Source organism: Colias croceus, chromosome 8 (genome assembly GCF_905220415.1).
Source record: "Colias croceus chromosome 8, ilColCroc2.1".
Classification (NCBI taxonomy): domain Eukaryota; kingdom Metazoa; phylum Arthropoda; class Insecta; order Lepidoptera; family Pieridae; genus Colias; species Colias croceus.
In genome coordinates, this window is record NC_059544.1 from 4,123,740 (window position 1) to 4,144,658 (window position 20,919).

General features: G+C 31.5%; 2 protein-coding genes and 1 long non-coding RNA gene across 3 annotated transcripts; all 3 read left to right on the forward strand.

The window, feature by feature from the left end:
- Positions 1-733: 733 nt before the first annotated feature.
- On the forward strand, positions 734-9,047 carry LOC123693960 (phenoloxidase-activating enzyme 1-like). Its single transcript, XM_045639226.1, has 7 exons — positions 734-912; positions 3,266-3,474; positions 3,853-4,021; positions 4,674-4,788; positions 5,934-6,121; positions 7,554-7,646; positions 8,703-9,047. Exons 1-7 carry the CDS (start codon positions 861-863, stop codon positions 9,014-9,016), a joined length of 1,140 nt encoding a protein of 379 aa, XP_045495182.1. The 5' UTR covers positions 734-860; the 3' UTR covers positions 9,017-9,047.
- A 3,283-nt stretch (positions 9,048-12,330) lies between these two features.
- Positions 12,331-14,334, forward strand: LOC123693907. Its single transcript, XM_045639173.1, has 4 exons — positions 12,331-12,523; positions 12,760-12,924; positions 13,633-13,785; positions 14,127-14,334. Exons 1-4 carry the CDS (start codon positions 12,449-12,451, stop codon positions 14,295-14,297), a joined length of 564 nt encoding a protein of 187 aa, XP_045495129.1. The 5' UTR covers positions 12,331-12,448; the 3' UTR covers positions 14,298-14,334.
- A 3,943-nt stretch (positions 14,335-18,277) lies between these two features.
- On the forward strand, positions 18,278-20,092 carry LOC123693846. The gene is made up of 2 exons (XR_006751724.1): positions 18,278-18,912; positions 19,827-20,092. It is a non-coding gene; the product is annotated as an uncharacterized LOC123693846 (long non-coding RNA).
- The last annotated feature ends 827 nt before the right edge of the window (positions 20,093-20,919 follow it).

Here is a 20,919-nt window from a genome sequence, read left to right on the forward strand (position 1 = left end):
ATTATTTAATTGCTTATCACAAGATTCTATATAAATTACTAACAAACTGCGAAAACCGAGTAAGTGATAATTATTGGTGAAGAATAAATGTCATGTTTCATGTTATTTACAGTTCGTTTTAAGATTTTTCCTAGTAATTCAATCGACTCTACAATGTCCGTATATACTCGTAGACGTTGGACATCTTCAAGCGTCAATATAAATTTAATCATTATTAATATTTACGAGCCAATTATACAGATTCATATATAAATGCACGTTAGATGAAGGAAAATGTACGAATTATCTACAGCCACAACAGAAACTGGTAAATCCACCTGTGACGCATTCGATCATCGTTCGGACGTAAGGTCAGCATAAAATATATCGGACTATTTTCTGCAAAAAAATCTACATAAAACTATACGAATATGACCTTCTTTTGGCCCTTTTTATAATATTTAAGTTATTCGCGACGATATATCATAATTTAAGGCTTCCTAGGCATCCTACAATTAGCATGTAGATTATAGGTATTTAAAAATATCAAAAATCTTTTAAGCAATATGTAACTATAATTGACAGTTAAATATACACATATTTACTTCCACATCTTCACTTTTGACATTATAAATAAAAATTAGCACATTACGATGACGATTCAATTAAAATCATCTCATTCAAGTAAACTAAACATGATTTTTTCTGCGAACCGTACAAACACGAGCTTATATCTACATATATATTAACTGTTGATGACCTCTAAGATCCAGTACAACAACGCAGACGAACAAGTGTCTTGTCAGTGTGTTTTCTATTTATTTTGTTTATAGTGATGATCTGTGTTTAGTGAATATTGTATATAATTGTTTGATATAAAAATGAAGTGTTTAATTGTTATTTTTGGACTGACACTCTTGGGGAAAGATACATGTATGTATTATTTATAAAATAATAATAGGACTAGTTTATATACGATAAAATTGTTTTGAATAATCATACTTTTACGGAAAGTTGAAAGTACTATAAAAAAAATGTTGAATTATTAGTGTTGTCATTCATATGTTGTGTATGTTATTTATATTTATGAAATACTAGCGGTCCGCCCCGGCTTCGCCCGTGGTACATATTAACGTTTTCTCTACATAAGAACCATCCTCGTACTTCAAGGAATATAATAAAAAAAGAATTATCGAAATCGGTTCAGCCGTTCTCGAGTTATGGAATTACAACGAAAAGTGGCATTGATTTTTATATATTAGATTGATAAAAAGTTTGTTTTGCTTACGCTACAATATATTTGATTTTAATTTTATTCAATCACTAGTAGTACGCCCCGGCTTCGCCCGTTGTATATATTTCGCAATAAAAGGTAGCCTATGTCCTTTCTCGGGTATCTAAATATCTCAATACCAAATTTCATGCAAATTGGTTCAGTAATTTAGGCGTGATTGAGTAACAGACAGACAGACAGAGTTACCATCGCATTTATAATATTAGTATGTATGGATTGATAAAAAGTTTGTTTTGCTTACGCTATTTGATTTTAATTTTATTCAATAATGAGAAGTTTTCATTTATAAAGAAGTAATTGTGAAGGTCATTTGATAACATTGCATTGATTTTGTTGTATGTACAAGGAAGTTATCGAGAATTAATAGACCAAAGATCATGTTTATGAGACGCTATCATCGATAATTTATTAACATGTCTTATTAATAAGCTATAGAGAACAGCTTTTGTTCAAGCGAATGTTTTCCTCATTATTCGGTTAAAAATAAATTATGTACATATTTATTTGTGAAATTTGTTAGCGTATGTGCGTTTATAACCCGTAAAAATGGCTAAAAATTGGCTTACTTTTAATTAAAAGTAATTTAATATAGAATAAACATCCTACAGAGCGGTAATAGTAAACTTGTACAGGGCAAATTACCACTAGATACTACCTAGGCATTATCATTGTAAGTTTGAGCCGTTGAAATTTGGAAACTATTTTTTCCGTTTACCTTGAATCGTTGAATTTGTTACGATACACTTATCTTTAATATTATGAACACAATAATAATATTTATAACAAGATGAGGAAAAAGAGAATCAACAAGATCGTTTAAAGTTAATTTACTGCGTGTGACGAAACAATAGGTGTGAATAACATGTAATGCTATAATTATATTAATTATTATGGAATAAATAACTGTTGTGACGAGTAAATGAACATTGTGTTATTCTATCAATATTTTGATTACGATTGAAAGAGACAGTGTCCTCCCTCATCCATACTAATATTATAAATGCGAAAGTAACTCTGTCTGTCTGTCTGTCTGTTACTCAATCACGCCTAAACTACTGAACCAATTTTCATGAAATTTGGTATGGAGATATTTTGATACCCGAGAAAGGACATAGGCTACTTTTTATCCCGGGAAAATGACGCAATCCCGAAAATCCCACGGGAGCGGGAACTAATGCGGGTTTTTCTTTGACTGCGCGGGCGAAGCCGCGGGCGGAAACCTAGTACATGATAAATATCATATTGTACTAGTGGTCCGCCTCGTCTTTGCACGTGGTACATTTTTACGTTTACCATCAGTAAGAACCATCCTGGTACTTCAAGAAATCTTATAAAAAAGAATTAACGAAATCGGTTCAGCCATTCTCGAGTTTTGCACTTAGCAAGACATTTGCCGATTCATTTTTATTTATTCTAAGATTATTTCCTTTCAATTTTATAGTTATTTCTTTCAATTTTAACACAAATTCCCGTATTTTAATTTACTCATACATCTTAATTTAGAAATGATAATATTGTGGTTCGTTACAAATTGAGTCGTCTGCATACACGCCAAAGTTAAATATATGCCAGGCTTTGTATTGCAAGAATATAATATCTTTGAAATACCTTAAATTGTACAAGTTCTATACTGGGATGTTTAAAAAATAAATAATAAATAATATTTTATTTCCAGATAGTCATCCATATTTGTGTTAGTATACATTATAATCTTAGAAACTATGTTAGTAATACGTATTATAAAATTAAATGTCGTTTTTTTGCATTAGAATAAGTAAATAAATAATAATGTACTTATGTACCATATTGAGTATTATTATTTTGCGAATCATTAATTACGATCTTCAAATGTTTAACTGTGTTTAATTCGGGTGTTAAAAAATATATAAAAAAGGTTCAGGTTTCCTCTACAAAATACTTAAAAATATGTACATTACACAGTGTTGCATACAGTTGCAAGTACAATTTATTACAATAATTCATTTTTTTCAGTATCACAATCCTGTAGAACACCACTAGGCTCCCAAAGTAATTGTATATCACTATACGATTGTCCACAACTGCTATCTGCGTTTCAACAGCGGCCTCTACTAAATAATGTTGTAATTTTCTTGAAGCAGTCACAATGTGGCTTCGATGGTTATACTCCGAAGGTTTGCTGTGGACCTTTACCACCACAAACAAATCCGTCTCAAACAACGGTTAGTGTTAATGTTTATTATATTTTTGTTTAGTTTTGGTGATGCTCATGATGGTGACAATCTTTAAATGTTGTTTGATTGAAACAGAAAATACTGGTGCATCAATTTCAAGTGCTACAAGAGCACAATAACTTTTATAACTTTGACTAACATATAGCGTAATTAAAATTACTCATCAAGTACCTGCCAAGATAAAGTTAACCTGCAGCGTTAAAATCTTTTGAAATCATGACCAAGACAATCCACGACAATCTTTGAAATTACCTCTAACAGTGCTATCACGAAAAATGCTTACTGACTGATGGAAATTCCAATTTATTTTAAATGCTTGGTAACTTAGGTGCTATAATCTTCATTGATTGATTGATTGATTTACAGTCAAGACCTCGACCAGCGCAGGTCCCAGACGGCACGGTAGATGGTTCTGTGCAGGAGGACTCATACCCAGCACCACGTGGTTCCTGTGGTATTGACAATGGTGACAGGATCTTTGGAGGCCAGATCACTGACTTGGACGAGTTCCCTTGGATGTCTCTGTTGGGATACCGTTAGTAGTTTTAAAAGATTATGATGAGATAAGAAATTCTAGTTCTATAAGAATTTTTGGAGAAGAAATAGAGAAATTTTCAATGTTTATTATTTTATGGATAAATAATAATTAACAACTGAATATAATCATTTTTTGAAAAATCTCATAAATTAATTTATTCTTGAGTGAGGCTCAGCTTTTGTGCTTATCTATAAAGTCAGTAAGCGAATACTTTATGTTATACAAACTACAAATACGATAATCGCAAATGATATAGTTTTTTATATACTGTATCTCACCTGTATCTATTGAAAATGATATAACAAGCAAATATTCTTTTTCTAAGAAACTGATGAATGAAATCTGGATCCATCATCCTGAAAAATAGTGGCTATTTTCGTACCTCATACCTGATACCATATTTCTTAGAAATACAGATTAAATATCTTAATGTGAGTTGCACTAGAATTTTATATGAAACTAGCGGTCCGCCCCGGCTTCGCCCGTGGTACATATTAACGTTTTCTCTACATAAGAACCATCCTCGTACTTCAAGGAATATAATAAAAAAAGAATTATCGAAATCGGTTCAGCCGTTCTCGAGTTATGGAATTACAACGAAAAGTGGCATTGATTTTTATATATTAGATTCTTTTACGGTATATTTCAGGCACGAAGTCTGGTAAACTGACGTACCAGTGTGGAGGTGTTTTGATCAATCATCGATATGTATTGACTGCTGCTCATTGTGTCACAGGAGAAATTGAGACTGCTGTAGGAAAATTGTAAGTACCCAATATCTATCAGTCTCCTCTGATAATAATCAGTGAAGTAATATATTTTTAATAATGGTTGCTCGTTTGCTGATGCCTGATGGGCTACTATTGCTGTTTTTGTTTCTTTGTTGATTGTATAATAGTTTATAAATACCTTGTAATTGTAATGTATTATAATTTTCATTTCGATTTGCGGGATAAAACACATGGTTATGCAAACTTGCAACTGCAGTCCAATGCATCTCCCCTAATGGAATATATTTTCAACATACGAATAATCTGTAAAATTAAACATTACACGGGTTAACGGGTACCAGAATACAACCTCCTGTGTGATAATACACAAATTTATTTGGTTCGCGGCAACCTTAGCATATACTTTACGTAAAACATACAAGGTATACAGAATATTTTGTACTAGCCACATTCTGGCTTGATTTGAATCGGGTTCCGGATTATAATTTGCCATGTAATTTTTCTACAATTCACAATGACTATATACTTATCTATAAAGAGCTATATTTATACTACATTCCTTGTTATTGTTGTGCGAGAGCATAAACAATGTTATAATTATGTCATTGTAATTTCTCATGCATAAGTATATCTCCACGATAAAAGTAACATAGCTCTTATTGTAAAACCAACATTGGATCTTATTTAAAAACTGGAGGAAAATTGTAAATATGAAAAACACGTTTTAACGAATAATATTAATATTCCGGTTCTTTTCATAAATATAAGGTAGAATGGGAATTCCCTATACGAAGCAAAATCAATTCATAACACGGCATTATTTCGGATTTATTACTTTAAGTTTATAGTGAATATAGAAGCTTTTATAAAAATCCGAATAACCAAATCCAACTATACATATATATCCTTATTTCAAATTTATAAAAAAAAAAGATAAAAAAGCTTTTAAGGCTGATGATACCTAATAAATTTTTGGAAATAAACCTGTTTGGAACAAATCGTGACGATACTTAAAAGGCTGATTTAAAAGTAGTAGGAATGAATAAGACTCTCAAAGTGTTATTAACTCTAGGCTCTATGTGCCCTGAAATCTATACTAATACATATTATATCAAGAACGCTTGCTTTAGACAAAAAATTGTCATGGTGTTAATTTTCTTATACTTACTATTTTCCAGAGCAACAGTTCGTTTGGGTGAATACAACACACAGACAGACGTGGATTGTCTTGGTAACGATTGTGCTGATCCTCCCCAGGAGTTACTGGTCCAGGCTGCGTATCCCAACCCTGGATTCTCGGATAAGAAAACCAATAGAGAGGATGATATAGCCCTTGTGAGGATGGCTACTAGAGCTAGATATACAGGTAAATTGTATTATTTTAAAAGAACGTCGAATTATAGCATTTATTTACACAATTTACTCGTTTCAATATTTACGTTTAATGCGTTAATTGATATATGTATTGTAACATTAATAGTCTAAAAATTCAATTGGCCTTAATTTTGTAAAATATAAACTTTTTGCTTCAACATTTTTAATAATCATGCAACTTGTATCGGTCGTTAATTTATTAATAAAATATTAAATATCTAAAAATAACATGAATCGTTAAAATTCATTCTAAAATATAAATATGAGAGTAATACATTCCCAATAAAGTGATCGTATAGCGCAGAGTGCATAAAGTCATTACTAGTATAAACACCTGGTTATGCAGACACATTAACTTCCCATTCTACCCTCACTGAGCTTAATAGATATTTATGTGATAAATATTATCCATAAATGTATAGAACTAGTATAATAGAAACCCTGAAAAAGTGTGTAACTACTGAATTTGTTCTTATATAATTTTATGTTCCTTTAGTACGTGAATAAGAAAATAAATAAAGATAGTCTTACTTTCATACGTAACTAGCGGTCCGCCCCTACTTCACTCGTGGTACATGTTTATGTTTTCCCTCCATAAGTACCATCCTCGTACTGTAAAGAATATTGTAAAAATTAACGAAATCGGTTTTACCTTTCTAGAGTTTTGCGCTTGCAACACATGGCGATTTAATTTTGTTGAAGGGGTTTGACAATAATTATATTTTTTTTTATATTCTTTATGTATTTTTTTATGTATTTTTATTTCATATCTGATATACGTAACTTAATAAAAGAAGAATAACAATACGCTTTTCAGAATAGGATATAAGAATGCAATATAATCATTTGGATCATTGGCAATCGTATATATTTACACACTTATGCCATTACATGCTATCTGTTGCCCTATTAAAAACATAATCGATGCAAATAGCCATTAAGCATTTATACTTATTTTACCTTAAGATGCAAAATAAATTGTAGTAGGCGTGACTCATGTGATAATGCCCTGACCATGGTCATGGTCTTTTTAGTGCTTATAATATTTGGTTTGAATAATATTTTTGTGTTTGACGTATAGCCATTATCATGTATTATTAAAGTCTTTTCAACACGCTTTTATGACCTGTATTTTTGTATGTAACCGACGATTTTGTTTGTAACCTACTCCTTTAGATTCGATTTTGACCCACTTTAAAGAAAATTAATTCAAACTTTGTACACTTATTATAAGTGTACAAAGTTTGAATTAATTTTCTTAAAGGATACAAAATTTTAGTGGCGATAGATAGGAATTTGGTTTTAATCAATATTTTACTCACACACGAAATATAAAAAGTGTTATATTTCTAAAAAGTGTCATATTTCTACTGAAGAAATTGTTTATTTCTATACTGTAGTAATGTTTTAATTTATGTTTCCAGGATTCGTGCAACCAATCTGCTTGCCGGATAGCAGCCAACGCCTGTCTTCTGGAAGTTCAGTTTACGTAGCTGGATGGGGAAAAACCTTGAACGGTATGCTATTGATTAGTTTACAAGCTTCTAGGAAATATCGTTAACTAATGTGCTATTTGATAGGACTCTTGTTGGGTTTCGATTATATCAATTTGGAATTTCCTGTCGTATCGGTGTTATCGATTGGTGTTTTATGTTTGATCCGCTTCTATACTTATGTTTGTATTGTTGATTCATAGTGTAATAATGAAGGTGATTTTGTTGAAGATTCTGTGTGATAAATTATAGTGTTAAAAAGTAATAGAGGCAGATGTGATGGTATAGAAACAAATACATATATTATTAGAAAGTTATTTAAAATAATAATTGTTATTATATCAAAGTTTTCTTCTTATTACGAAATGAGTTACTTCTTAGATAATTATAATTTGTTTGTACGCAATCAACGCAATCTCGGAATTTTGTTACCATAGCAACATAGATTACGGCCGTTTATATATCTCTTTTGATTTGCTGCTTTTAGATGGTAATACCATCTCGGAAGTTTCAAATATATCAATGAGGAAATATTATGTATATATATTGTATATAATATGTACTTCCAAAACTCTTATAAACTTAAACGTTTTTGAAGAATCACCAGTATGACCTAGTAGGCTTTCATATTTGTATGAAAAAAAATAAAACATAATTGATTTTCCTCGTGTGAGAATTATGTTGTTTTTGTTTTCTTATAAATGGCTTGGTAAGAGAGGTTAACTTGGTATTACCCAGCAATTACTTATTATAATTATTTGTTCATACGAACAACCGATCGTTGACCGCGTGTTTCTGATTTTACCGTTTTTATGGATATGGGGATTTTGTTTCATATGATGTAATAGGTTACGGTAAAAACAAGAATATTTTAGCGACCTTTGAGGGACGGACTTAATGTATATTCTCAATTGATTGCGTATCCTTCCTATCCTAAATGAGATCTTTTTCGTACCAGGATACTTACTTATTATATCTATTATTATTTACCTCTGTTAAAATTATAAGCCCAGTCCAATCTATCTTAAAAAAAGACATTGTATTACATCGATTCTTTACTAAATATAAATTCCCTTACAGGTAAAAGTAGCCAAGTAAAACTAAAACTCGGTTTACCAATCTACGACAAGCAAGACTGTGTCTCCAAATACAATACTTTAAACGCGCGTCTAACAGACAAGCAAATATGTGCGGGCGGTGTATTCGCTGAGGACGCTTGCAAGGGGGACTCTGGGGGTCCTCTGATGCAGAGAACACCATCTGGTGTATGGGAGTCCGTAGCTGTGGTGTCCTTTGGATATGGCTGTGGAAGGGACGGCTGGCCTGGAGTCTACACATCTGTTTCTAGTTATATGGACTGGATTCAGAATACCATGCGTAATACTAATTCGTAGTGAAGTGGCGTAAATAAATTCTTTTTAATGATGTTGTGTTTCATTTATCATGTTTATTAACTACGATGTGCGTTGATTTAAAAACCATTTATATAGTTACTAGAGGTGCGTCGGCTTCGCCCGTGGTACATATTTCGCAATAAAAGGTAGCCTATGTCCTTTCTCGGGTATCCAAATTTCTCCATACCAAATTTCATGCAAATTGGTTCAGTAGTTTAGGCGTGATTGATTAACAGACAGACAGACAGAGTTACTCTCGCATTTATAATATTAGTATGGATATACTTATAGTTAAAATATATATACCTCACAAATAAAAACTTTTAAATACATACTCCCAAATTATGATCAGAATAAATAAAACTACATATTATACATTATTTCTTACCTATTCAACTTATCGATCGTAATAAAGGTTGAATCTCTAATTCAAGTTGAATGCGATAAACATAAATACAAGCTTCATATAAATTCACTACGCTCAATTGACGTTATGGGACTTCCTAAAAGTGGAGTGTCGTCCCTTCTACAAAGATATTCAATTAATCGTTACGTATCATTTGCATAGGTGTCACTCGCAATCAAATTAAATAGATAGGGAGGCGAAGAGGGGAATTTTCTGCAATACTCGAGCGTGGCAGTTTAAGATATGAGAGATACCTTAGACCTAATAGAACAACCTTGTTAACTATTTAGCTCTTTAAGTAGTGACGCGCGCCCAGGATAGACGATCAGATTAGTAAAAAAAAATCGATAGTCTGAAATACTCGAGCGCGTCAGATTAAGATATTGGGGGTTGATTTTAGTGTTTTAAGACTAAATTTAACTAATCTGACGATAAGTCCTTGACGCCGCCAAGTTATAGGGTCGCGAACTTGTAAAAAAAAAACGTTAATCCGGCATTCTCGAGCGCGATTGTTTTTATTTTTATTTTGAAGAATATAATCTAAAACTTACTAAAAATACAAAATCTGCCGGTTTCCGCGTGACCGGAAGTCTGGAGGAGCCATTTCGTCTTCCGAAAAACGCGTTGCAGTATATAAGTCGCGAACGATAAATTTTACAAAAAAAAAATTTGAATAAACAAAAAAGGTAATTTTATTTTACACAAAAAAGGTCTCTTTACATTTTTGTCCAAAGTTAAAACTTTTTGACTTGAAGCATCATAAAAACTCAAACTCCCGGTTTTTTGAGTATATCTCGAAAACTGAGGGTGTTAAGAAAAATTGATATGAAATAACGATGATTAAAAAAAAGAAACTCTCAAACCTTTTTCGGTCAGATTAAGAGAACCCACCAACATTTTTGTCAGATTAAGAAAATATGCTTTCAGGAGACCGAGATAAACCTCCCCTATGAAAATCTGACGCGCTCGAGTATTTCAAAAGGACTTTTTTTTTCTGCATTTTCAAAAATTCATCGTAACTTATCGTCACGCCGAAATCGTCAGTTTTTTTAAGGGGAGCTTCCTTGGGGCCTACTTAACACCCCTTCCGAAAATCTGACGCGCTCGAGTAAATTTTTTTTTTGTGCATTTTTGACGAATTAATATGCCTAGCCCCACCACGCAAACCGGCAGATTAGTATACCGTTGTTATCAGAGGCACTTGGGGCATACGTAGTATGAATATCTGACGCGCTCGAGAATGCCCAAGTAACTATTTTTTTTTACATTTTTGAAAATCCGTACACGCCAAACCCACCGCTAAAATGGTTTTTACCATAGAAGCTTTTCTTTTCGAAATTATTTTATCTATCGATTTTGATAAGTCTCGACGGCGCCGTTTAATTACGCCATTTAGCTACCTCGCCTCCCTATCTAAAATGGAACGCTGACAATTCTATGCGCATAATTAAATCATTTACCCTTTCAAAGTTATGGGCGCCTGGTAATCTAAAATTTTATTTGGTTTAACCTTTTGTGAATAGCGTGTTGATTTTTAGCTTCACACATACAATATACGTAGAAAATTATTATAACTATGTACCTACACATTCAAGTTTGCCTAGTATAATATAAAACAAACTATAATTTTATTTACGGTCTACTCTAAGTTATCTTCTTCTTATAATTTGATAAAAAAATTGAAATTAAATGAAATATCATACGGAATTTACATGACGACTAATTAAAATTAGATATGCTTATACAGAGAAGAATGTAATTTAAAATAATCGAATTTGTTGGGTAAACATAAGTTATGACAGAATGTCTTCTTACTTGTAGAGCGCGGTGGCATTACTATTATTAAACCACCTTTCCTGTTCTTGGCTTGCGCCTGGCCTGGAGATGGGCTGCCGCCGAGGGGGTCGCGGAAGAATTCTAACAAATACCCGCGGCCCCCTCATTAAAGCGGGTCGACGGAACACAGTGGGGTTTTAGTCGGTAAGAATCCGACATAACCCACGGCTCCTTCCCCGGGGGGCGTGGGTATCTTTGGAAGATTTCCCCACTATAAAAAAAAAGGTATTTGTTAGAAGTCATCATAACTGAATTATATTGAAACCAATGATATTATATTATACAATTAATAGAGACCTTGGTATAGACAGATATTCTAGTCAAAATCTATTTAAACTTTCATGAAATTGACAGTTTTTACATAGAGCTTAAATAATATTGACAAATAGAGCTCTACCACTCCTGACCTAAATTTTAAAGAAACGATTTTAAAGAAACGTTTACGACTGTGAACTGTGATACAAACAGACATATTATAATAATCACAAACTTGCAAAAACAGATAGTAAATCAAAATATTGAATACATTCATCTCGCAGAGATAACAAATACCGCGAGGGGAAACTCCAATCGGAATCTAAAAATTACGGCAGTTTAAAAGTAGGCGGTATTTACATAAAACTACTATATCGGAAATGATATACGTTGAGTTCACCCCATTTGTTTGTTTTACGCGAAAAATATCGCATCGTGCCGATAAGTTTGTTGTATTCAATAATACGGGCTTTTACAAAACATGTTATTATGTTATGTTTCGGTTAAACCTAAAATTTCTTTACAACGATGAACAGTTTTTCAAAATCAGTCACGTAGTTGTTAAGTTATTTCACAAAAATACAATTGCATAAAAATGTGCCTCATTTTGATTCATAAGAGAGATTCTTTAGTCATTTTACTATTTCTGTATTTAAATTTACGTTTGTTATCTCGAAAAAATACGGCGTACTTAAAATTATATAGTAAAATGTACGGATTTTAACAGTGAACGGAGTAAGAGTCCTTGAAAATGGTTTTACATCGTGTACAATGATGGCATGATTATAATAACTCTTGTTAGTTCATACACGCGAACTTTTCTGCTTTTTACATTTAATGTAGTTATTATTTTGAACAATTGCGATTATAATCAAGTGATATATAAATATTATTGCAATGAGATATGGGGTTTTATTTGATGAAGGATACGCATCATGTCATGTAAATTTATTGTTTATTTGTATTTTATCTGTTTAATTGTTAGTTATGCCATCGCGGAAGATGAGGAAGTAAGTTTATTTTTGAAATATCGTTTCTGTTATTGACATAATATGATAAAAAGTTGTTAAATTTTAATTGTTTACCTATATTAGTTATAAAAAAATACTTGAAATTATACATAAATGTATATTAATCTCTTATAAATTTTACATATAATTGTGAATTTAAATTAGTTCAATTTATTATGGTCATTTGTATAACTCAAGAACATTTAAAAACATGAAAAAAATATATTTTGAAACAGGAAGATTGTGCAATAGTGTTCAGCGACACGATGGAAGACTGCGATGGCTTCAACAACGAATATATGGAAATCCCCTCGATGGCTCTAAAGTACGATGCCACTAATGGAACAATCAGCATGACTGGCATCCTGAAACTGTTGAAAACTATTGATGATGAGTACCAAGTAAGTAGGTATTCATTATAATATATTATAGGCAAAGAGATTTAAAAAAAAATGTGTGCGACGTGCGTGTACTAGTGTACACAACTTAAATACAACAGAATGTATAGTTCATTGAGCTTACAGAACTTATAGGATAAAGATCCTTCTCGAAGGAGACACAGCATGTACCTACCTACTAGGTACTATAATAAAAATATGAAGTCCTACAACAGAGATCATATAATAGCAGAAAACAAATAAATGTATCAATAATGTATTTCAGCATTTATAATAAATGTCCGTCTTCTCGCTGATTCATAAAACTTATAGATATAATTAATCATTAGACCAAGAAATTTTCTCATTTAATAAAATTGACCCTTGACATTTCCAGAGTTAGAATCTGAACAAAAGTTATTTTTAGCCGATCTTAAAAGGTCTAGGGTAAACGTTATTTGAAGCATAAACATAATATGATTACAAATAATACGAAACGAAATAAAAATATGGAAAAATTATTTAATATTCAAAAAATAATTTTCTAAAAAACTAAAATTGTAAATAATTTTATTCCAATGTTTTACACTATGTATTTAAAGATTGTCGTTGAGACTAATTAATATAAATATACAATAATATATCTCCATTCCACGGTGTTTTATTAATAATTTGAACTGTAAATCCTTTTCATAAGAATTTTGAAATCGTAGATATGTTTTACAATTTCAGTTGGAAATTCGACTATCAAAGGTAGCCGGGTCTTCATGTAGTGATGTCATGTGGTTAGGTGCAAATAATATTTGTGGAGCTTTGAAGGAACAAGACGCTCCTTGGTATCCCGTCGCTCAGCAACTTAATGTCAAGGAATGTCCTATTGCTGCGGTACGTATATATATATATACCTAATAATAACAAAATAAAAATAATTTAGTTTATTTGTACATTAACAGAATGATAATTTTAGTAACTTGACAATCGGCATATTTTTAAAGATTCAAAAGAAATTAGCCTTTCCATTTTCGATACCTTCCGGAGTCTACTTATGCAAGTATTTTCTAAATTGGTGACGGAGTTTTTAAGAATTACTTAATTTTTCAGTTTATAGTTTAAAATTATTAAAACAAACTCTATATTTTAAATATCAATTAGTTTAGATATTTTGTCATTTTGTCACATCAATATTACCTATATCAGAAAACTTAACTAGTGTCTTTCTTTTTCAGGAGGAGTTTCTCCTAGACAATTTATTGATGGATGGTAGTTCGGCATCTGATTTTTGCGCGCCAGAAATGTTTGGAGACTACTGCATTCAGTTATCCGTGTTAAATGCAAGGAACGATCCTGTTATTTGCTTCGTCGCATATGTAGCTATAGAAGACCCAGATGATAAATAACTATGTTACGAATAAATAAATGTTCATTGACAAAACACTGGTTTTATTTTATTTGTATGAAATAATGTTTTAATATCTTTTTGGGTTCACGAACACTATCATACAAGGAAAAGTTATAGTCAAAATTAAAGTGTTAATTAATATGTAAGTAAAGGTTGAAGTTTATCTACAGATATCACGAAGCTGTTTATAAATTGATATAGTTGCATTCAAATTAATAAAACATAAGTTATTTTTATATGATTAAAATTATATTTAAACTTCGTTTTTCTGTAATAATTCTTTTGTTAAAACATAATGAATATTTAAATGTACTAGCGGTTAAAAAAAGTTTTATCGAAATCGGTCCACCCGTTCACGCGTGATGCCGTGACCAAGGAAAACGGGTTTAATTTTTATATAATATAAAGATACTTCTATCTTCTCGAGGAAAAAAAATGTGATTTCCCTTTGTGCCAAATTAATTTTAATTTCTTTTTTGCATACGCGTTTCAACAGACCGCCTCTACGGAGAGCTCTCGTCGAATCATAACAAATTTAATAGTAAACATTAATCAGTAGTGCCATATTAAAGCATAGCTACTACACGTTTGCCTTCTAATTAACAAAAGCGAATAAATATTGTTCGTAAAACTCTCGTATAAATTCATAATTGCGACGGGGCGAGCCCGTCAGGCGTTATTAACTTTTTCCTAGTCTGGTAGCTTTTTACATCCGTTGGTCAGTATTAAAACTTTCGAGCCATTAATTCCCCCGCTTTTACGTCATTATTTTAACTAAAAACACAAATAAAACGGACCGTAAACTTGAAATTTAATAAAACACCGTTTATTTTTCTTTTAATCTCATCTATAATATTATCTTAATAGATACGTTGCTTAAAATATCATTAAATATGTCCAAATAAGTTTATAAAAGGATTTAAAAGGTCACTATCAGTTGTATGCAAATAAGAGCACGACTCGACCAACGCTTTAGTTTTCAAATTGTAATATTATTCAAATAAACCTTATATTTCATACGGATTTATAAAAAATATATTAAAAGTTAAATTCAAAAATCCAGTTTGGAACATGTTTGATTATAAAATATAAAAAGTGATATTTTTGTTGATATTGTTTATTAGATGAGCAATCTAAATTTTTTTTAACTTAATTAAAATATTTTCAAACTAAATCTATAACGTTTGAGTTTAAAAGTTTTTATGCTTTACACATAAAAAAACTCTATTATTCACACAATAGAATATATTTTGTGTTCAACCAAATTTGCATAAACACCAATAAAAATTAAAGAATTCTCATTAAAATTACTTAAAAGAACTCATGCTTTTATTGTCTCATTTGTAGGAAATTTTCAGTTTAATTCATCACAAGGGTAAGGGAGTTTTGGCGCAATGAACAATTCAGACGTATTGTTTGTACCACCAAAACAATGCCGCTGACATCGTGAAGCTTTCATATAAAGGAAGTGCTTTAATTTGAGAAGAAGGGTTATTCGAGCCGAGAAAATTATTTCAATCTTGCTTACTTTGGCACTGCTCATTTCAATGTTTGCACATGGTGGACTTTGATAACGGAGAATTTTGTGTTTCGAAATTTTCATTTTCGAAATATCATTTCAAAGGGGTAACATTTATTAAGGTTCTTGACGGCCCATCATGGATTTTGTTATTTTTAGTGAGAGTTAAGCATGCATAGATTGGGTTCCTTACAGTTCTGTGCTAAAGTTTAGAGATATAACGAGTACATAATATTATTTTCATGTATTCGAATTTACAAGAGCATAATTATAATGAATTTTAAATATTTTTATATTGCACAGACACACAAAACATTATGTAAAAAATTTTTAAAATTTAAAAACAAAATTTAAAAACGAAGGTACCTATTACTAAATATATGCACATATTTTATCATACAAAAAAGAAGTCTTGCAATTAAGTAGGTACTTAGTAGTATTTTTATAAATTGCAATTCACTGATCCTAGATACTCCTAAGTCTATGGAACAATTTTAACTCTTGGTTGCTTAAATAAGATTATTTGTCTTTTAATTAAAACGACGATCTTTCTTTTAAATGTTTATAATAGAACTCGCACTTTAAATGCACCTTTTGACGAAAACACCATTAAGAAATCAAACACGAACACTTAGTCGTAGACTCTTAACATCAAATAATTCGACGTTTTCCTTTGACCAAATCTAACGCACGACAGTTACAATTACCGCGTCCCTTCAAACTTATAATAGGCTCCTTACAGCTACAACTTGGGCCTCTAAATCCACCGCAAATGACAGACAAATACACAAAAAGGCGGTACGAAAAGCGCTACGCATCAAAAATGTTATAACTAGCGAGGGAGGTGTGAAGAGCTCTCGAGATCTCCCGATAATACCGAGTTGAGTTCGCAATAAAATTGTCAAGCAGAGATCTGCTAACGACGCACTTTGATATCCAAGATTTGAGTTTGGAGTTAAACAGCGATGGAAGAATGCGCACGACTTGATTATGTGATGTCGAACGATCTAATTGGGCTGAGTTGGATCTTGGAAGTAATGTTTTATGGATGCTTTAACTTGTGTTACTGTTGTATGTGTTGTAGGAATTATACACAATGTTTAATACACATTAGAGAATAATGTGTGATGATGCATTTTCCTCTCACTACTTTTTGAACTATAAAAAAATGCACGTGTTGCCGCAAGGAATATTGATAATTTTACGAGGTTATTACAGACATTTTTATTTGCTCCTATATATTTGCTCATGTATATTTTAGCATGGTATGTGATGAAAGAGAACGAAGTAAAACTTTTCCCACAAAACTTTCTGATTACATTTAGTGATTAATAGTTCTATGTAATATAATGAAAACTGCAGGTAGAGTGATTGTAAAATGAAAGATGATATATTTCAGATTTATTTGATTGTATCTACCCACTATAATCAAATAATATGGTAGTATGTACATACTCGATATTATTTCTCGTGTCTACTTTTCAATAATTAGTGCTTCAAAACGTGATCAATAATATATTGCAAAATTATGTTGTGGTAATCCTGTCTACTTTCATAAAAATATAATAAATAGCAATGAACGTAAACAGAAGAAGAATGCCAACTAATTACAGCAATCCAAAGTAATTCGGATGCGGACAATAAAATTTTCTCCTTTGTAATATCACTAGGGAAGCCATACACCTACATTTAGGAAAAAAGTTAATGATGCTTAAAGCTCGGACGCTGTCCTGTAATTACAAATTAAAAAGTTCGTCCGTTCGGACCCCACTTTTTTCATTTATTCCACTGCAAAGATAATGTTGCGACCCGAATATAAAATCTATTTATCCGATTACCTCCTTTATATTTAATGAAATAAAGACTTTATTTCGTTAAAGCTATCACCAATTACTTAACCGTTATCTTCAATATACGATACCTTTTTACTATGTCTATTTACGGATGGGATGAAAATTAACTTTTACGATTTATTTGGGTAGTTCGGTTCGATTCAGAAAATATGTCCGGTCATCCACTTTTTTACTGCATACAAAAGAGAGTTGTTTTAATAGATTAAAGATAATATATTTATAAAATCTAAGAGGCATTTAGTATTTATTTTTATACTTATGTTGCATATTGTCTCATTTAAAAGCATCTGAAAAGAAAGCAATGGAATAAATTTGCTGTAAACAAAACATCTTCTACTTTACATAGACTATTTTTATAAAATAAATACTAACTTTCGTATACTAGTTACCATAATTGTCCGTATTTATGCAAAATGGAACCACTCGACAAATATTGCTTTTTTACGTTTCTTGAAGAATACTCATTTAAAAGTGGTCTAAATTCATATACAAACAAGAACCACATGATTTTTACCTTGGAAACAAGGTATACTAAAAGCAGAAAGGAACCACCAGCAGCAACGAATAATACATATGAAGCAAAACCGAACCACAGCACCTCGGGACTGCTTTGTTCAAACAAATAAACGATATTACTATCATGTCATTTTATACAAAACAGATCCGCACATACTTGGTACCATTATACATTACACATATTTCTATTAATAACAATTATTTTTAATACACAAAATGGAACCAGGTTTCTGTGGTATGGTTATGCGTAAAATAAATTCATAATTTAATTGTAATTTTTTATTGCAAAATAAAACCACAAGCATTCGGTTCTATCATGCATAAATAAATATTGTAAAACATCCTGAAACCCATCATCGCTATACGGTACCAAATGCCTTGACTTGTGCACAATGCAGAATGCTTCTCATCTTTAAACAACGTATTTCATTACGTCTTATATAGCTCAAAGTGCAAAACTCCAATTTTAAAAGTAAAACGTCGAACATCTGTCAATATAGGTGACATTCAGCGAAGTATTTCGAATACATGACGGTCTTTATTTTATTTTGTAATCTAAGCGTGACGGCCGTTTTTTTTTCTCCGCGAAGTAGGTAAGTTCTATTGTTTTTGTTAATTACCTTTAAAATTTAATGTGAAAATGTTTAGTAATAAATAAATAAGGAAGCAATTGGTAAGAAAAGCATTGGAGACGAACACCGAAGATAATAATGAAGATACAACGGGTAAGTAGTTTTATTTAATGCATTTAAGTACTTATTGAATCTATGAGATGCAGGTATGTACGCTTTATCCACTTTTGATTAATTCCCGATTGTGGAGTGATTTTAAAAAGATAATTCATTAATTAGTAAGTAGAAGAGGAATCCTGTGTGGATTTACGTATTTTAACGACACTGTTTTTGTTCACGAAGGCGAGTCGAATTATTAAGAGTCATTTTGTTACGATTCATCTGTCATTGTGAGATGAAACTACTAAACCCTGTATTAAAAACAACTGTCGATGATCTAGGTATCTACCTACTATTTTGGTAAAATACGTTTAGATTCAGATTCAGTACAGTACATTCAGCGCATATAATTATTTGTTTGATTTTAAAAGTCGCGCTGCCACTGTTTTGACCGGAACAAGGCCCTAGCCCGCGAAATTGAAAATTTTAACAAGTTTATTTAATTTTTTGCTAGGTTTGGTCACTGTTGCGTGTGATTTTTAGGGTTCCGTACCCAAAAGGTAAAAGAGAGACCCTATTACTAAGACTCCGCTGTCCATCTGTCCCTCTGTCTCATGAACTGTGATAGTTAGACAGTCGAAATTTTCATAGATGATGTATTTCTGATGCCGCTGTAACAACAAATACTAAAAAAACAGAATAAAATAAATATTTTAGAGGCTCCCATACAATAAACCGTGATTTTTTTGCCGTTTTTATGGATAATGGTACGGAACTCTTCGTTGCACGAGTCCGACTCGCACTTAGCCAGTTTTTTGTACATGGCGCATAACCTACAACATACTTAGTCGTCTAGTAGGGACACGGCTTTATAAGAACTAATAATATTTTGCTATCGTCATATATCTACGTATAAAAGCCACACGACTTTATTGTTTTGATTTAAAGCTTTTTTCTTTTTATTACAGAAGATAACGAAGAACCTTATACGTCGATGCCTCTGGAGAAGCTTTCTTCACCTTCAAGCGATATTCAGGCCATATTACATCTCATTCCACAATATGCACAGAGTTTTTATAACAATCTTATTAGTGATGATGCAATAGAAGACCACATAGATGGACTAGACACGGTGGATTTTGAAATCCAATTTGATGATAACGTCGAATAAACGTCCTCTATATGTATTATTTTATATATCTTTTTAATTAAAGCTTTATTCCGATATTATAAATACATAGTTTCATTTATATCATTAAATTCCTGGGTTGTGGTTCTTTTTTGTATAATAGAAAACCTATCAATTGATAAATGTTAAAAGGAACCACATGCACATTTTCTTAATTATCTAGAAAGTTTAAGAGTATTCAGAGCAAATTTATATACACATACTTAAATAAGTAATTTATCGATGAATTTAAATAAAATAAATATTAATTTTACTTCATCTAACAGAGCTGCAAATGTTTTTGTAAATCCTTTGATATCTCAGAAGTGCGTTTTTGCTGGGTGGTTCCTTTTTGCTTAAATACGGACAATTGTAGTTTATAGCGATAATAAAACTGCGAGGATTAACTGCTAGACTATGATATATTTCGTCTCGTTCATTTTCATTTGACAATAAAAAATCGCATGTGGTTATATAAAGCTTGAATTACAATGCGTAATAAAATGTGTTATTGTGAGAAACTGTCGTACCGAGATTAGAGGGGCTCAGATGATTGTCGCAATATTATTTTGTTGTTTTACGACAGGAAAATAATAAGCGCCATGGCATTTATGGCTGAACAATAAAACTGGTCTTGCGGAAGGGCTTCAATTGTTCGCTCTATTCATTACTGATGAAGACTATAATTAATATTGTATTGCAACACGAACAAGTTTGTAATAATGCATGATTAACGTGCTCTGCTTTGAATGACAATGAAATGTAAACAAATCAGATGTTTGTAGAGTTTTTTATGGCATTAGAGATTTATTATTGTTCGTTTTATGATGGAAAATATTGCATTGAACAAGTTATGCTAGTCATAATAATTAGATGTTTGTTTTTTATTTCGT